Raw genomic sequence first — 18,769 nt, forward strand, 5'->3', positions numbered from 1 at the left:
CCTGAGCCAGAGGGCCAGGGCCTGGGGTGGAGGTGCTGGGCTGCTGGTCTCCCCTCCCCTCCCCCACCGTCTCCTGTAAGGAGCAAGGTTGGGACTGACACTGACACCCCTCTCCCACCAACCTCCTGGGTCTGCCAGTCAAAACTTGGGCACGGGAGGGGGGTCGCTGGGGAGAACCAGGAGGCACCCAGGAAGACCGTCTCATCTCCATTTGTAAAAATTGCCCTGACCCATCACATCAGGACACTGCTTCTCCTTCATGGGAGTCTCTGTCACTTGTGTCCCCAACGTGCCTGGCTTTACGCACTCCTCAGACGGCCCTGGAGGGGTAGGTGTCGTGATGTTCCCACTTCCAGATGAGGAAAACTGAGGTCAGTCGCCCAAGGTTGCACAGCCCAAGGTCACACATAGCAGGAACGCCCTTTAAAGATAAAGGCCTAGAAGTAAAATCACTGGACCAAAGCTCCCACGGAATTGCAAGCACGATTTGGATTGACAAACTGGGTGCCAGCAGGGGTGCCCGCGGGGGGCACTGCCCCAGGAGAGGAGCCCTGCCCACAGCGCCCTGCTGCTGGCCAGTTGCTTTACCTGGGAGGCGGGAAGAGGACTTGTTACTCTGGCTGCTTCTCTTGGACCCCAAGCATCAGGTCCACGCATGTTGGTCATTTCTGCACCTTCTGGCCTGAATTCCAGGCCTCTGTTCTTTGCAGGCAAAGACAAGGGCTGGGGGCCACGTTTCCGCTGCTCCCTGCCTTGGGCTCCCCACCCGCAAAGTGGGGAGAGAAGGTCCCAGGGAGGACGTGGTGACCCTGCGGGACAGACACCAGCTCCTCCAGGCCTGATTCCAGCCCAGGAATGTTTCTCCTCCCAGGCCTGGCCTCAGGCCTGACTCCTGACACCAGGCAGTAAATAACTTTCCATTTGATCACCTCTCTTGGTGAATCTTTTGCTCTGGGGAAAGTGGGCGTATCCCCAGGCAAGGCCCCACCCGCCTGCTTGCCCTAGGAGGGGCAGCTCTGGGAGGTGGTGGTGGGGGTCCTGGCATCTGGAGCATCTGTGCCTTTATCAAGAGCACCCACCAAGGTGGGATGTTTACACCCTGTGCCATTAGCCTCCCCGCAGCCTTTGAGCCCAGAAGCTCATCCCAGTCACCTTCCCTGGCTTGGGGCACCGCCCTCAAAGCGCAGATGGGAAGGCTGAGGCCGGCGGGGCCAGGGATTGGGTTCCCCCCACCCGCGGTGCCGGCAGGGGTCGGGGGTGGTGGCCACAGAGGCCTGCTCCGCTGGTCCTGCTCGACTGGGTCCCGTCCGTGCGGGAGGGATGGGGGCTGTTGCCCAAATGTGCCCGCACCCCGCAGGTCCTCCGCCTGGAATGCCAGGAGACAGGCCCAGAGACGCCCAGCCACTGGCGCGGGCCGCCCAGCACCAGGGAGATCCGGTTCCGGCCGGAGGACAAAGCGGGTCTGGGGCCGGCCCGGGCCCGCTTGGGGAGCGGGCGCCCCGGGTCAGCTGGGGAGCGGGCGCGCGCCGCCACCGGGCATCTGCATGACAAAGCGCGGCGCCGGTGGGAGCGGCCGAGCGGAGCCCGCCCGCGGCCGCAGCTGCCCCGCTAAGCCGCCGCCCCGCGCCCGCCGCCCGTCCGGAGCTGGGGGCGGGGGCGGCACGCGAGCCCGGCGCTCAGCTGTGTTTGCTCGGGGGGCGCCGCGCGGGGCGGAGGGGCTGCGGCGCGGGACAAAGGCCGGGTCTGACCGACCCCGCAGGTGGCGAGGGGGAGGGGAGGGCTGCGGCCCCCAGCCGCCCAGGCTCCCCCGGCGTTGCCTTCCCGGCCTGCGTTCCGGAGCTGCGTCCAGGCCCCTCTCCTGGACCCCGAGTTGACAAATGATGTCAGCATCCGTCTGTCTTAGCTTGCTGCGCACCACGGGCCGCCGCTGTCCTCACGGCCATCTACACTTACCCACCCCACTCATGCATCCCCAACGGGGCGCCCGCGTCGTGTCCCCCATGGGCCTCCGCTCCCAGCCTCCTCCTCAGCTGCTTTCCCTGCACAGCCCCCCAGGCCCACTGTGCCCTGACCCAGCTTTCTCCACCTCCCCATCCTCCCATCTTCCAGGTGCCTAGCCCAGACCTAGGCATCTTTCTGACATCTCTGTGCTGGTGGACCTTTGAGGTCTATCCAGAATAGAGCCAACTGCTTCCAGCCCCGCTGCTGCCCTTGGTCCAGCCCCCATGCCCTCTTGCCTGGACGGTTGCAGTAGCCTCCATCCTGTGCTCCCCGCCTCTGCCCCAGTGGCCGCCAGAAGGATCCTGTGGAAACCAAAGGCAGACCTCACGTCTCCACACCCTCCCTTGGCTCTCACCTTACTCAGGGGAAAAGCTGAAGCCCTCACCGCCCGAGGCCCACCTCATCTCCTTCCAGCCCCGCCGCCCCACCTCCCCACCTCCCTGGCCCGAATCTCTCCACTTCAGCCATACCCGTCTCCTGCGCATTCCTCGAGCAGCCAGGCCTTCAGGGCCTTTGCACTGGCTCTTGGGCCTGCTTCGATCACGTCACCGGATATCTGTGTGCCTCACTCCCTCAGATCCTTCAGGCCTTTACGCCGATCGCCCCTCTTCAGTGAGGCCCTCCTTGGCCACCCCGTCTACAACGTCAAGCCTTCCTGGCTCCCTCTCGGTCCGGTCCTTCTGGCCACGTGGCATTCCTGTGCGGCACTCCCTCACTTACTTGCTCATTTTCTGTCCCCTGTGGACAGCAAGAGGCACCAGGACGGAGGCTGTCTCTTGCCTGCTGTTACGACCCCCAAACCTAGCACTGACTCTGTTACACAGAGGTGTTCAGTAAACATTTGCTGAATGAATGAATAACTTAAAGCACTTACCCCTGCACTGCAGCCCTGCAAGGTAGGCCCTGTTGCCTCCGCTTCACAGGTGAAAGCACTGAAGCACAGCAAGAGCAAGGAGCCTGCCCAGGGTCTCCCGACTAGGAAGCCTGGGAGGCAGGACACAGTTCCTCGCGAGGTCTCAAACTAGTGGCCCACACGCTGGTTTTGGCCCCCAGAGAGAGTTTCTGTGGCTTGAACAGTTTCAGAAAAAGTTGAATCGGTTGTGGCCATTTAAAAAATCACGAGGTTTTGTGTAAAAACCCAGACCGCCGGCTTTTCTTGGAGAATCGGAACCTCTGGCCACACTGGGTGCTCAGTCCCACAGGCGACCATGGGCTGGAGTTGGGCAGCAGTCGCCCCTCAGACAGGGTGTGGGCGACCCCACTTGCCGAGGCTCCATCAGGCTGCTCCCCGCCCAGGCCCCTGTCCTGCGAGCTTTCGCTCCTCTGGGCCTCTGCCCTTCCGGGTCACTCTGCCTGGAATCCTGCCCCACGATTCTCTGCCTGGCTGCCTCTTCCTTGTCACTCAGGCAGGTCTTAGCCCAAAGGTCCCGTCCTCCGAGAAGCCCTCCCTGATTACGCTGGCTAATTCTCATTATCTGAAATCACCTCACCCATCTCTGGTGCATGCTGTCCCTCTTCCCCAACAGAATGGCAGTCCCAGGAGGGCAGGGCCCAGGTCAGCCTCGCCACGCCTGTCCAGGAAGGACAGCACCTGACCCTGCGGGCACCTGTTGATTGGCCGAATGAATGAAGGAATGAGGGGTTCTCCTTTAGCGCCGCTGCTTCTGGTTCCTTCCCGGGCGCCTTGTGCTCACACCTGTGCCCTGACGCTCTCGGCAGGAGCTCACAGGTTGGGTGGCACGAGGTCGCGGGCCCCTTGCCAGCGGGACAGGCCTCAGTGGTTTCTGGTTCTGTGACCACCTTGAGGGGCTTGGGGAACCCTCTCTCACTTTGCCCTCAGCTCCCCAGGCTCTCGCCACAGACGCGGCGCCCTGAGTCTTCTGGGTCAGCACCAGGGTCGCCTCCTAGGGTTCCAGATGCAGCTCGGCTCCCGCCCGCCCGCCAGCCTCGCTCCTGGTCAGGCCGTGTCGCCAGGGAGCCTTCAGGAGTAGAAGGGCCAGTGGTGGGCTGACTGGTGTGTAGGCTCGAGATCAGGCCTGGCTCTAGCCGCTTCTCCCTGTCTGACCTTGAGCAACTTCACTCGCCTCTCTGAGCCCGTTACCCGCTCTGTGAACCGGGACCCCTGCCCGACTTGAGACTTGTGCCAGTTCCTGGGCTCACACACGGCTGCCAGCACACAGTAGGTGCTCAGGACTACATGCCCCCACCCCGTGTGTGGATGGACGCCTGGAGCCCAGCCCATGACGATCACTCCCCACTGTGGGCCAGCTGGCCATCTGTGTGCTCACTTGTGTGTGGTCTTGGGTGACTCGGAACCACGTGTGTGAACGTGTGAGTGGACACGTGTGACAGTGGGGTCCAGGTGCCTGGAGTGGCCTGGCCAGTCCTCACCGGCCAAGGTGAAGTGGGTGGGAACTGGTTCGCCCGCCCCTCCAGGTAGCCCTCGAGGCAGGAGGGCGGGCAGGTCAGCCTGAGCCAGAAGGGACTGGCTGGTGTGGGGGAGGGGCGCTGTACCCCAGGGCAGTCAGTTCCCAGGCCCGGCCCTGCCGGTCATGCTCCAGGTCCCAGGGCCAGTGCCCGGAGAGGGTGGCTGAACCCTGGCGTCGGTCACTGCAGCCCCGGGAGCCTCTCCTCTGACCATGCCACTGATGAGGCCCCCAGCAGGGCAGGGCCCAGAGCCCGAGCACTGGTCCCCACCCACCTCGTCTTCTACCTCAAGGCTGCTGCCCAGCCTCGCAGCTCCCACTTCAGCACCGCGTTCTGCACCCATGTGACTGCCCTCCCACCGGACTGGGGGACTGGTGAGGGCAGGGACCCTCTCATGGTCACGGCCGTGGGGAGGCAGGACGCCAAATGCTCATTCAACTCACATCCAAACCTCCGTTGCTTGCTGATGGGATGTGTAGGCTGCATGTGTGGAGATGTGGCCATTGCACCCACAGCAGCAGCCTCGGAAGCTGTCCTGGGCCCCCAGCTTTCAGACCGGCTTAGAGGGACACACAGGCTCCGCGCCCAGCCACCACTCTCCACGTGGGAGCCACGTCTGACCTTCAGCCCCAGAACAAAAAGAATCTCCGCGGCCCCCTCCCGAGAATCCAGGCTTGGCTGGCGGTGGGTGTCTGCTGTGCACCCTGTCTCTGCACAGTTCCTGAGGGCCACAGGCCCACCGAACAGAAAGATCCCCACCCGCCTGGACCCGCACAGAAAACTGAGGCTCCGCAGCGGCCTGTGTATCCGCACTGGCCTCTCCAGGGCTGCTCATCTGTGCAAGGCCTCCCTCAGCCTGTCTCAGGCCCGTCAGCGGGGAGCAAGCCAGAGACCCCAGGAAATGCTGTCCCCCTGCTGCTCCTCAGGACCCCGGAAGAGACCTGGGGGGACGGCTGGCCCTGGGCACAATGGACAGAGGGACAGCAGAGGAGCAACAGCCCCAGGAGGCTGCCTGCCTGGCCCTGTTTCCAGAAGCATTGAGCCTGGGACAGAGGCACAGAGACGGAGACAGTAAAGCAGGGAGAGACCCTCCCACACACTCAGCTGTCGGCTGGGGATGGGACTGGGACTGGCAGCCGTGGTCTTCTCGGATCCGGACTCAGGATGCCAACTGCTAACCCCCAGCCCAGACTGGCCTGAGTTTTCACCGCCTGACTGCCCGGCGTGCGGCTGTGAGCGAGCATGCACCTGCAGGGCTGGCGCAGGCAGCGGCCTTGGGACACGCGTGGACGAGTGGGAGGTCACCACCCGCCTCCGTGTGCGTGTCCGTCACCGTGTCCCTGTGCGAATGGGTGACACTCAGCCACACCGCGGCCTCCCGGGTGGTGCTGCGGGGCTGCCCGAACCCCAGAGCTCTTGCGCGGCCGCGACCCCAGCCCTGGACCCTGCGTCGGGAGCCCGGGCTGCCCACCCGGGTGCTTTTGTCCGTTTCTGAAGTGACAAGAGGCACACAAAAGGGCTTTTAATTAAATCAAAGGAAGGGGAAACGGGCCAGCCGGGCCGCTATTATGTTACCAAATGCGAAAACGAAAACTTATTTTTTAAAGCTCTGGTATTAATTTGAGATTATTCAGATAGTTAATTAAAAGTGCAGCATGTGTTAAATATTATTTCAACAAAGATTATCATCAGGCCTCCATGTAATGCGATCCGTGGGCTTGGGGAGCTTTATGCAAATGCTCTGCGGCCAGAAGGAAGGGCCTGAAGCGCCGGGTGGCAGGCCACTCGCTCACCGCAGGGGTGGCCTTTGCAGACACAGACGGAATGGCAGCGAGGCCCCCCTGTCCGGGCCCTGGGTGAGCAGGGAGACCACTGGCCATCCTGGGCCTGCTGGCCAACAGCAGGATCCCCGAAAGTTGTCCAGATGGCACTTGGGCCTTCAGGGGACACGGGCCGCACTCCTGCAGGTGTGTGCGGGGTGTGGACGTGTGTGTTGGCGAGGCTGTCGCGAGACCGGCTGCACACGCGGCTGGGGTGTTGGCAGCGTGCGTTTGTGCTGGTTCATCCGTCTGTTACGCGTGTACTCATGCACGTGACACGCATGTGTGCACCTGGGCATGGGGTGTGCGCCCACAGCTGGCCCCGAGCACGCCGTGTCACCTCCCGCTGCCTCCGTTTCTCCATCTGTAAATGGGGACCGTTACCGTCCAGGCCTCACGGGGAGGATTAATGAGGGTCACGTGGCACAAGCACTGTCCTGCACAAACAGCACGAGAGCCAACAGTGCCAGCGGGCGCGGAGTTTTAAGTTTACGTACCCATGTTTCAAAAAAGTGAAGTTAACTTTTATATTTTATTTAACCTGGTATGTCCAAAAGATGGTCGTTTCAACATGTGATCCATGTAAAAACTGATGGCCGTGGTAGTTTGCATGCGTTTTTCACCCTAAGCCTTGGAGGTTGGTGTGTATTGGACCTGCAGGAACCTCCGGCCAGACCGGCCGCATTTCAGGTGGACGTTTCAGGTGGTCCTCACAGCTCTGAGCCCCGAGGACATGGGTGTCCCCCCCTGCGCCCTCGCTCGCCTGCGCTCCCTGGCCTGGGACGCGTGGGCCGCTCCTGCCCTCTGTCGGCGCCTGGCGGCAGTGCAGCGCCCACGGCTGGCCCCGCCCGGCCAGATCTGTCCCCGCCCCGCAGATGGCCACAGCCCCCTGCCCACCGCCAGGCTCCATGGTACCATTTCCCACTGCGGGCTGCGGGGCAGATGGGAGGGCAGAGGCTCAGAGAGGACCGGTCATCTGCCCCGGGTCACGCAGCAGGAGCGCAGGAGGGGCCCCAGCTGAGGTTGGAACCCAAGTGTTAAGACGCTTCTGTGGGTCCCACTGGGCTCCTATCCTGGCTCTGGCCCTCTTGGCTGTGATCCTCACGGTTGCACAGCTTTAAGCGGGAGGGGGGACCGGGGGGACGGGACGGGAATCCCTCCGTTCAGGGCTGTGTGAGAAGTAAGTAGGAGGACATCTCTGAGGTTTTCAGCACATTCCGAGCACAGGACGTGCCCAGTACATCCATCACGGTCCCAGCACCACGACAGGACACGCCTGCCTCAGGGCCTCTGTACCTGCTCAGCCCCCCATATCTAGGATCGGACGGCTCCCCTCGTGAGGGAGGACCTCGCTGACCATCCCCTCCTTCTTGTCACCCGCAGAGCCTGTGTCACCACCCAGCGCAAGCCTGCGTGTGCCTGAAGTCTTCCTGTTTCTTGTCTGCCTCCCCCACTGGACTGGCCTGCCGGTCTTGGCCACGGCCATCCCTGAGCTGGCACAGCACCTGGCCCTACACAGGTGCCTGACGGAAAGAGCAAGAAAGCCGTGTCAGGAGGGGACGGTCACCAGGTGGTCACCAGGGGAGTTAGACGCCGCTCACCACACAGCCCGACATTCTACAACCAGGTGCTAACCCAAGAGAAATCAAGCTTAGGTCCACACAAAAATTCATCACTGAGTGTTTGGAGCGGCGCTATTCACAACTGCCCCGCGCTGGAACCCCCCCAACTGTCCCGCAGCTGGTGGACATTCATGCAGAAGAATCTACCAGCAGCACAGGGAACCACCGTCCAGACACTGGACGTGGGTGGGCCCAGAGGTGTAAATGTGGCCATGTGACACGTGACATTCTAGATGACACACAACAATAGGGACAAAAAACAGACCGGCCCGGGAGGGGTGCCACGGGCGCATGAAACATCTGGAGGGGGGCAACTTTTCTGTATTGTGACTGCATGTGTTTTTCAAAACTAACAAAACTGTACATCTGAAAGGGTAATTTTTTCTTTATGCAGCAAACCATGATTTTTAAAAACAGAGCTGTAGACTTTCAGAGTCTCAGGTCGACTCAGTCCCTACTGCTTTCTGGTCCCAATGGAGAGCTTTGATCCCCCAACCTGGGAAAGCAAAGGGGGGGCCGGCCCCCCGCCTCCTGAGCAGGGCCGCTCCACGAAGACGCGGGCAGGGGGTCTGCAGAGGCTCAGCTGCAGAGCCTGGAGAGTTCCAGCAGCTTCCCCCACTCCTTGTTTCCCTCGCTGGTGTTGGTGGGAGTTCATTGTGTTGTGCTCTGTGCATTTTTCACATGTTTGAACTATTTCCTTAATAAACACGACAAATACTAAAATGATTTAAGACAAGAACAGCAGGATTCCCACTGCAGAATCCCACCAGCCTCTCCTGCAGCCCTGGGAGCTGAGAGCCACCGCGGGTGGGCACAGAGGGCGGCCGGGACCAGGGGCCAGGCTGCGTGGGTGTTTCTGGGGGTCGCTCACGCCCTGCCACAGTTCCAAGCTCACTCTGCCCCTCAGCCCCCGGGGAGTGGGCGCTGTCTCCCCACCAGGCAAGGCTCTGGCCAGAACCAAACGGTGCGGGGCTGCCACCCAGGACTGGCTGTGAGGTGGTGAGTACAGTCTTGGAGCATCATTCATTTGTTAAACAAGTTTATTGAGATACAATTTACATGCCATAAAGCTCCCCGCTTGAAGTGTACAATTCAGTGGTTTTAGCATATTTACAAAGAGGTGCAACCATTACCACAATCTAAGTTTAGAACATTTTGTCCCCAAAAAGGGAGCCATAGCCACTAGCAGTCAGTGCCATCCCACTAGGTCCCCCAGCCCCTGGCAACCACAGAGGTACTCTCTACAATTATGGACTTACCTATCCTGGACACGCTTGTAAATGGAATTTTACAATCTATGACTTTGCTATCTGGCTTCTTTCACTGAACATAATGTTTTTGAGGTTCATCCATGTTGAGTCCGTATCCGTATTTCATTCCTTTTGCTGGCTAATCATAGTCCATTGCATGTTAGGACCGCATTTCATTTATCCGTTCATCAGCTGATGGGCACTCGGGTCCTCTCCACTGTTTGACTGTCCCAACTCAGGCTGCTCTGAACATTCGTGTGCAAGCTTTTGTGTGGACGTATGTTTTCAGTTCTCTTGGGTACAGACTTAGGAGTGGAATTACTAGGTCATATGGTAACTTCATTGCTTAGTTTTTTTTTAACAGCTTTACTGTGATATAACACACACCACACAGTTCCCTCATTTAAAGTGTATAATTCAATGGCTGTAGTATATTCACAGAGCTGTACATCCATCACCATGATCAATTTTAGATCATTTTCATCACCCCAGAAAGAACCCCTCCACCTCCTGACCGCCACCCTCTTCCTCTCGTCTCCCAGCCCTAGGAAACCGCCAGTCTCCCTTCTGTCTCTATGGATTTGCCTCTTCTGGGTAGTTCATACACGTGGAACCATACAATACGGCATCCTTTGAATCTGGCTTTTTCTACTCAGAACAATGTTTTCAAGGTTCATCCATGTAGCAAGCATTGGTACTGCATCCCTTTTTATTATTATATTATCACTGAATAATATTTCATTTAAATATTCCACGGAATAATATTCCAGGTAGTGTGTGGGTGCGCCCAGCACTTTTTATCTGTTCATCAGTTGATAAACATTAGCGTTGTTTCCACTTTGGGGCAATGACTCTGCTTCACTTTTTAGGAAACACCCCAACTGTTCTCCCAGGTGGCTGCCACAGAGCGTTTAGTGAGCATCTGCTGTGTGTCCCTTTCACTCATACCACTATCCAGCAAGGCAGGTCCTAATAGCCATTTCATTTTGCTGTGGCACAGAGAGGGTGAGACACTTGCTCCAGGCCTCATTGGGTCCCAGGGCTGCTGAGCGAGGTGAGGTCTGGGAACCAGACACTTGGTTACATGGCCACTAGGTGCTGGTGTTCTGTGGAACCTGCAGGAAGGATCTGGACGCTGACTCTCCCAGGATAGAGGCCAGCCTATGATTCCCAGACATGGTGGCCACGGCGGCAACTGTCCCCGCCCTTCTGGGCACCCCTCATCAGGGGACAGGCTGTTCCAAGCCGCTCAAGTCCCTGGCAAGTGTGCAGGAAACTTTGGTCCAATCTTGGTCAAAGGAATCAATGAACTAATGAGCAAGATGCAGCAGCCACCAGCAGCCGCAGCGTTCCAAGGCCCAGGGCCAGGGCAGGGGACCGAGGTTCTGGGCCCAGCTTCTCGGAGGTGCTGGTCGGGGGATGCCGCCTTGGAGGAGAGCCCTGGGGGCAGAGGGGCTGCAGGGGCAGAGGGCAGACCTGGGACCCACCAGAGCGTCCCCCAGAGAGGGCCTGCACTGTGCTGGGCTGTCTTGGTGGCCGCCCCCGAGTTGCTGCTTGTCTCAGCTGTCATTCGGCTGGGATAGTGTGGAGGGACCTCCCCGTGCCTGGAGGTACGTAAGCAGAGGCTGGACTTGGAGGATGCAGCAGCAGTGGAGGGGGGGCGGGGGGCGAGCCCGCCCAGCCCCAGGTGGACCAGGCACACAGGCCAGACGAAGTCCCTGTTCTGGAGCACGTGGTGTCTTAGGCGGGCCGGGGAGGAGCGGTCGGGACTCTGGGGGGCAGCCGGCCGCTCAGTCCCGTGGCGATGGTGCCCTAGGCCAAGGCCGCCAGGTCGTGGAGGAACGCACCAGCCCCTCTGCTCATAAACCTACTCCCCCCAACTCCACACCGCCCGTGTGCTGGGCGAGGTCATAGGTCATCCAGAGGTGCCTGTCAGGCAAGGCTGGCATGAGGCATGGCGGCCAGCTCCAGGCCGTTCAGAACCCTGAACAGTGGACCAGGCAGGGCGGGCAGAGAGCAGAGGCGGGAGTGCTGTGAGGTGGGTCCCAGGCTATACTCAGCCGAGAGCCCAAGTTCAAATTCTTGGGGATCCTGGAGGCCCTGCCCAGAAGTCACGCAGAACACGGCCCCGGAGCACTCAGGGAGTGTAGACAGGATTTCGGAAGACCACCGGTGAGACAGCCGGCACCCCCCGTCCTGTGCTCAGACCGCTGTCCCCCTGGGGCACCAAGTGGCCCCAGCTGTGCTTGCTCAGAGGTTGTACTGGCCAGAAGAGCAGCCTGATCACCCTCCCTGTGCCTGGGCCTCAGCAGGGTGTGGGCCTGGAGAGGGTGGAGGAGGTGATGTGGCCACACGGTGTGCCCTGCCGGGGACAAGTCTGAGGAGGCGACGCTGGCTCCCGGGGACACGGGTGTGGGTGGCCCCCTCTGGCCTCCTTGGACTCGGTAGGCCTCTCCGAGGGGCGGCCCTCGGTGGCTGGGCCTGGACAGGCCCCAGGGCTGTCACTTTCTGCATGTGCGCCTGTGCTTGGGGTACCCCCAGTGACGGGTGCAGGGTCGCGGGGCCGTGGGGACCAGGCCAGAGAGGAGGGGACACCCCCTGGGCTCCAGCGTGTTTCCCTCCAGGGAAGCCCTGGGTGAGGTCCAGGCGGGGCTCCATTAGCTGTGCCTGGCGGGGAGGCTGGGGCTGAAGAAGGACCCACAGGGAAAAGGGAGTCGGGCCTTCCCACCTCTCCCCTCGGGGACGCTCCTGCCTCATCTACCGTGGCGGTCCGGGCCTCAGACGACATGAGGGTGCCGTGAGTCGTAAGCCTCACCCTCCAAGGGTACGGGGTACGGAGCAGGACGGCGGGAGCGCTCTGAAAGGGGCACCAACACAGAGCCAGGAGCCTGAGGGGGACAGGCTGGGCACACAGGGGTCCTGGAGCCTCCAGAGGCTGCCCTCTCCCAGGGGGGCCGTGCGCCCAGGCCTGGAGGCTGCCCCATCTCGCGCCACCATCCCCTCCAGCCCACCTGCCAGGTTGAGCCCTCTTCCCAGCAGGGGCTGCTCTCCTGTGTGCAGTGAGGAAGGAAATTGCAAATTAATCTTTATTTCCATCTTGGAAGAAAACCTTAATTCTTTGCATGGAAATGATCCTCGTCAGACCAGGGAATCAATTATGGGCTTTAATTGCAGTCAGTCCTGGCCAATCAGAGTGGGGCCGACCCCAGGGACCCTCTCTCTCCTCCCCGTCTCTGGGGCCCTCCCCTGGGTGCACTCAGCTCTCAGGGTCTCCCCCCCCGCTACTGCTTTCTCCGACTCTCTGGGCGTCTGTCTCGCTCTTTCTCTCCCGCCGTATGTCTCTGCCTGTCTCTCGCTGTCCCTGGCTCTGGCTCTGGCCACTCCCCACAGCACAGGGCTCAGGCAGGCACCCCAGCTCTGACGAGCCCCATGGGACCTCCATCTGCAACCTCTCTGGCCTCCGAGCTGCAGCTTCAAGGCTGGGGCTGAGTTACTGGCTCCTCCATGCCCACCACGGTCTTCTCGGGAGTCACCTGCCATCCTACGCTCAGGCCTGCAGGTGACCTCAGGCTGGCCGTCCCTGGCCAGGCCTGGGTCCCATGGCTTCGCTGAGTATAGCAGCTGCCCAGAGGCCCTGGAGAGGCTTCCGGCCCGGGCAGGTGGGAGGCGCCCTGCCCGGAACCGACAGCCTCAGTGTTTCCACCCACGATGGGGGCACCCCCGGGACTGGGTCTCCTCCCACCACCTTCCGGCCACCGGGAGATGCTTGTCTGTCTTATCAGTGGCGCCCCATGACTGACAACTGCTCCTTATCAGCAGCCCACCCGGCTGTCCACAGGGCAGGGGCGGCCGTGGCCTGCCTGCGTGTCCACACGCATCCAGACCCCCTGTTCCCCGGGCCACCTCTGTGCCAGGACCTGCCCCACAGGGTTCCCCGTGCTGGGGGACTGGGGCAGAGAACCAACCCCGCCCTCCTGCCTCAGTTTCCCTCTGCCCCCCTGACCTGCACTCCCACACCCTCCCCAGGGTGGGCCCACTGAGCCCCACCGAGTCAGGCAGGCGACCGGTGAGGGCCTGGGTGGCGGGCGGGTGCGTTTCCCTCGACCCCTGAATACTGAGAAGCGGAGAGATGCTGCCGATTGGAGGCCAGCGTCCCCTGTTGTCCGGAGCCGCGTCTGATTCGGGAGCAAATTGCTCCATCTCACCCCACACCTGTTACACAACAGCCTGCCCACACCTGCCTGCCACCCAGAGGTGCCTGGCCCACTTCCGCTGGACCGCGCCCTGGGCTGAGCCTCTCAAGCCACGTCCATTTTCCCCGGCTCGCACGTCCTCTCCTGCTCGGGGCCCACAGAGCACACCCTGATTGTCCTTTTCTCCAGCTTGGTCTCATGCACTCCCGTCTCCAGCCCACACCGCCCCGAGCCCCGGGTCCCGCGTCTCCCAGGGGCTGTGGGGTTGGGCTCGGGAGGCCCAGCGAGCTCGTCAAGGTGTCCCACACCCATGCCCGCCGCAGGGCTCCCACCTCGCCACCGACGTGTGACCGCGGGGAGGCTCGCCAGCTGTCCCGGGTCCCCTCCCTCTCGCCGCCTCGTGTGTCTCCCACTGCCAAGGCAGGAGGCCACGTCGCGCCCCCCTCCCCCGGCCTTGGCTACGGCCGCTCCTTGGCGGCCACCGGCCCCACGCTCCTCCCCGCCGGCCTGTGCCCCCAGCAGGCCCTCCCCACGGGTATCTGAGCAGGCCCCTCGTGATAAGGTTGTATGTGGGGTGCTGGTCAGGTTCGGGGTGGTGCTGGTGTTGACAGTCTAGGGACAGGGTAAGGAACTGGCTGAGAGGGGCAGGACCTGGGAGGGCCCAGGACGGGTCAGGACCTGGCTCTGTGGCCCAGCTTTGGAAGCCTTGGGAAATCTGGGCTTCCAAGGGCTGCCTGGAGCTGCAGGGAAGGCCAGGTTCCTGCATCCTGCCGGCTCCACCCTCACCTTTCCGGGCCCTCAGGCGGTGCAAGGACAGGCCCCCAGAGACTGCAGGGGGGGGGTTGACAGGGTGTGATCATACCTGGGGGGGTGGCAGGCGCCAGGGAGGACCGTGCAGGGAGGAGGGTGGGAGGGGGAGCCAACTGGATGCCACGGGCGCCCCTTGTGGGTGATGAGGCCCACAGACCCCGCACCGCCCAGCTGCCCCTCCGACCTGCCCCCCTCGGCTGGCGGCACAAGCAAGGTCCACGCCTCAGGGTGTGGCAGGTGGGAGGAGTGAACTGGGCCTGGAGCCAAGGTCATCTGTGCAGGAAGAGCGAGAGATGGACGCAGAGACCCCAAGGCAGGGTGGGCGGGGCCCCGGCCCCCAGCCTCCCCCAGCCACGCGGCCCCTCCGAGGGCCCCGGTGGGCCCCGTGAATGCTGCTGTGACAGCAGAGCCCAGACACAGGCGCCGCGCTGGTCGCCTGCCTGACTCGGCGGGGCTCAGTGGGCCCACCCTGGGGAGGGGAGTGGAGGCCCCGGCCCGAGCAGCACGGGGGGCACTCAGCAGCTGGACGCCCGCCCTGTCCGGCGGTGACTGTGCGGGAAGCCTGGAGGCTGAGTCTGGGGGGTGTCCCTTGAGGGGCGAGGTGGGTGGCTGGCCCTCCCCAGGTTGGCCGGGGCTCCCAGCGGGCCTTTATCTGGAGCCCAGCTGTGGCCGCAGGAAGTGTCCGTTTCTCTCTGCTGCACCGTCTCCCCACCGGACCCGGTGATAACAGTGGGGGGTTGAGCAATACCTCGTGGGTGCACGACCTCTGACCTGCTGGTCTGGGTGGGGGATCCAGGTCTGCCCCCGCCCCGCCGCGTCCAGCACACGGCACGTGCTTGGTAAAAGCCGAGTGACCAGCGCTGGGCTTCGTCCGAGCTCTGCCCCTGCCACCAAGTTCGACCCCCTGCGCCGAAGCCCCAAACCTCCCAAACGTCCTCCTCTTCCCCCCAGGGCCTCAGGGCCTCAGCCTGCTCGGCCTCCTCTGCTTGGCTCCCGGTGGCCCATTCCCGGCCAACCCCGGAGTCCTCCTCCAGCCCACGAGGTCCCCGCCCCCCAAGAGGCCCTGGGATTCGGCCAGGAGTGTCCAGTGCTGGTCGGACGTCGGGGCCGGGGGGCGGGTCTCGAACGCCGAGCGGACACACTCTCCCCGCCTCCGCCCTTCAAGGCCCTTCAAGGCCTCTTCTCGGCCCAGCCTCGCTCCACAGCTGCCCCCACCGCCTCCCCGCCCTGGCCCTCGGCAGAGGGAACAGTGCTCCCGCAGCAGACCCCGCGAGCCCAGGGTCGGGGGCGACTGCCCCCAGGGAGCACAGCGCCCCATCCCCAGCATCCTTGCTGCCTGGCTGCCTCCCAGCAGTCAAGCCCTGGCACTGGCCGAGCTGCGCAATGAATGGCTCGACTCTGTTGTCAGCCGGGCACTGGTTACTCTTGTTTATCAGACCTGCCCGTGCGGGGGCCACTGGAGGCCCAGCCAGGGCTGGCGGGAGACTGAGGAGCCGTGACCTCGTCCCTCCTCTCGCAGGCCCCCCCCCGACTCCGTACTCCCACCAGAGCCCTCCCTCTGCCGAAGCATCCCCGCCCCCGCCCCAAACTCCTACTCTCTCTTCAAGACCTTGCCCAGGTGGCCCCTTAGTGAGAGGCTTCCTCACCTTAGTCATGGCCACTGGGGACAGACATGGCTGAACTTGGAGCTGGGAGGCCATGGCCAGGACTGGCCTTAGCACCCTCAAAGGAAACCTGGAAATTCTATGCCCCGTGAGGAGGCTGAGGAGGCCTGAGGCCTGGATCACCTGAGGGTGAGCCGGGACTGAGAGAGTCCTGGGCCACCTCAAGGAAGCTCTGGGTCTGCGGAATGGGGGTGATGAGCCCCACTCCCACCCCACCAGGTCCTGGGGAAGAGGCTCAAGGGACAAACGGGCCCTGGACAAACGTGTGTGTCTACCCTGTGCACACTGGACCTGACACCCACCTCTTCACCAGACACCCAGCCTGACAAAGCCTCCGCAAATGAGACACACACCCCCAGAGACCAAGATCCGTGTGCACACCCAGACACAGACACATGTGCACACACGCCGGCCAGGGTAGGAGGCCTGGGAGAACAGGAGCTGCCCCTTCTCCTGCCCCGGGCCCCCAGGGCTTCCCACTTTATCTGTCAGAAGTATATTAACCCAGAAGCCTGTTTCCATCAGAGTCTCAATTCCAGAGACGTTTCTAGATAAGCCTTATCTCGTTGCTGGCGCATTAGCCCCGCCAGCGGGGCCTGCCGATCACGGCCGCCCCTCCTGCCCCAGTCCGTGGCAGGGCGCCTGCCCACGACTTCATTCTGGGGGGCCAGGCGGGCGGGGCGGCCCCCACCCCGGCCCTCAGCGCACAGCAGGGCCCCAGGGCGCAGCCGAGGCACTGGGGCGAGGGGGGCCCTGGAGGTGTCCAGAACTGGGGTTCAAATCCCAGCTCCACCTGAGGCAATGGCTGGGCCCCGGGGCTGCCCCACCGGCCACCCGTGCGGGTGGGTGAGCATATTCTGCGACTTTACGTGCGTGATGATGCCGCAGTGGGCTCCGCATGCCGTAGCCTTCTCTTCCACGAAACGTGGAAGGTCTGGGGGTGCCTGGAGCCAAGGGAAGGGGGCACTGCTCTGGGGAGCACCAGGCGCCGGCCCCCACCCTGCCTGCCTGCCGCGCGCCCCCTTCAAAGGCTGCGCCCCGCCGACGCAGCTGGGGTGCTCGGGTTTCGACCGATGCCAGACCTGATAGCGTCCCCTCCTGGGCCGCTGGCCACGCGGGCAGGCTCACTGCACCCTGGCAACCCCTCCCTGTCCCGCGGCTCGGCGGCCCCCCCCTCCCTGGGCCTTAGTTCCCTCGGCCTGAGCCCGCCTGCTTCCCCGGGCTCCGAGGAGTGCTGTCCTCAGGCGAGATGTGGGCACCCTCAGAGGTCCTGGAGAAGTGGCCGACTGGGGACACTGCTGGGTCTGGGCTGCCCACACCACCGCTGAGAGGTACTCAGGCCCCCAGTCTCCTGGTGGGGAGACAACATCTACTGGTCCCCCTCCCACGGCTGCAGGGACACGGAGGCCAGCTGCTGCTCTGACTCTCCTGCTGTACCCAGGGACCCGGGCAGAGGCGGGGACTTGCCCGAGGGCACAGAGCTGGTCAGTGGGCGGCCAGGATGTGACGCCCAGCAGTGGCTCGGGGCCCCTCTCTCCCAGGGATCTGCCCCCAGAACCCCTCGCCCCGCTGGGTCACGTGACCCCTCACGTGGAGCCAGACAGTGATGTGCTCACGGTCACAGGCTGTGCAGGGCAGGGCAGGGCCCCCCCGAGGGGGCCTGGAGGGAGAGGTCACCCTCACAGCCCTCAGTCGGGGAGGACTTGGCCCAGCTGGAGGTCCCAGTGGTGCCCGCCTAGCTCGCCACACACTGAGGATGACGAAGGAAGGTTTCCTCATCTGAGGGGTGAGTCCTGGGAGCCCCCAGCCCTGCCAGGGTCCCCTCCGAAGGGCCGAGTACCCACGGGAGTGGCCAGCCCGGGGCCTGGTACCAGCAGGTGCTCATGAAGGCCCTTCCTGCTCCCCTTGGACTGGACTGGGCTGGGCGCGGGGCCTCTGCCTGAAGTCCTTGTTGGGAGCCCACCCTGTGAGCTACGGTGGCCTCAGCCAGGTGGCACCGCCTCCCCGGTGAGACGGGGTGCAGGGCAGGGGTGGGGCTAAACGAGAGTGGGCCCGGAGCCTGGCCCATGGTGGGGTGTCGGGGATGGTTCCCAGGGGAGCTTCCTGACTGTGCTGCAGCAGCGCCAGCTGCCCCCGCCCTATTCCCAGCTCCGGGGGGATGGGGGCCGGGCCTGGACTCTCCCTGCCCACCCAGCCCTCAGCTGTCGCCCTGATGGCTGCCTGGCTTGACGTCTGGGACCTTGTGAGGGCAGCCGTGGGTTGGCTGCCCCCACTGTTGCCGGCACCCATGCTGGCGCTGGATTAGGGCTGCCCGCTCCCCAGCATGGCCACCATGCACAGGCCCGGCGGGTCCACAGCGTCATTCTCTGCCCGGGGCCCTTGGCTCCGGGGCTTACCAGGCCCAAGTCATCTGATTATGACCCAACCCTGTTAATATTTTTAATGCCATTTTTGCAAATTAAAGCATAATACACCGATTACCAGGATAAAAGGGAGGCCTCTGCGCCCACCTGGAGGCCAAATAAAGGGACTCTGGAACATGTGTTCATCCTGCAAATGTCTTTAAAAGCTCTGATGCCCCCTCAGGCCGTCAGCTCTGCCACTTCACCCTTCTCTGAGTACGGCCGGGTCAGGCTGCAGGGTGGGGTGGCCTGAGGTACAGCGGCAGAGGAGCCAGGGCGGGGCTCGCTGGGCTCTGGAGAGGCCCGGCCGCAGGGGCTCGGCCCAGGGCCGGGGACTCCTGGTGTTCGGACGCAGGGCCACAGCCCCCAGCCTGCCTTCTGCCCCAAGGCACTGGCCTGGCACCCGCTGCTCCCAGACGGACACCCCGGGCGCCCTTCCTGGACTCGGCTGCCCAAGGACTCCCGGACTCTCTCAAGGCCCAGGGGCCACCGAACCTGACCTAACGGCCTGACACTTTGTGGACCCCCTCAGCCCAATGGGTCCCTCCCCTAGCCCTGCTCTCAGCAGGAGCCCTGGCAA

General features: G+C 63.1%; 1 protein-coding gene across 2 annotated transcripts in view; it reads right to left on the bottom strand.

Annotated features, from left to right (window-relative positions):
• Window positions 1–351: 351 nt before the first annotated feature.
• Window positions 352–18,769, bottom strand: part of EEFSEC (eukaryotic elongation factor, selenocysteine-tRNA specific) — a 168,842-nt gene continuing 150,424 nt past the window's right edge. Inside the window, exon 7 of one of the 2 annotated variants that reach the window (XM_060110643.1) lies at window positions 352–421. In XM_060110643.1, coding sequence (XP_059966626.1) covers window positions 402–421 — 20 coding nt within the window. In that variant the 3' untranslated portion in view covers window positions 352–401. Of the gene's footprint in view, window positions 422–8,948; window positions 12,171–18,769 lie in introns of those variants that run through there. The other variant, XM_060110640.1, reaches the window with a different exon arrangement.

The sequence above is a fragment of the Mesoplodon densirostris genome, chromosome 10 (genome assembly GCF_025265405.1).
Source record: "Mesoplodon densirostris isolate mMesDen1 chromosome 10, mMesDen1 primary haplotype, whole genome shotgun sequence".
Classification (NCBI taxonomy): Eukaryota; Metazoa; Chordata; class Mammalia; order Artiodactyla; family Ziphiidae; genus Mesoplodon; species Mesoplodon densirostris.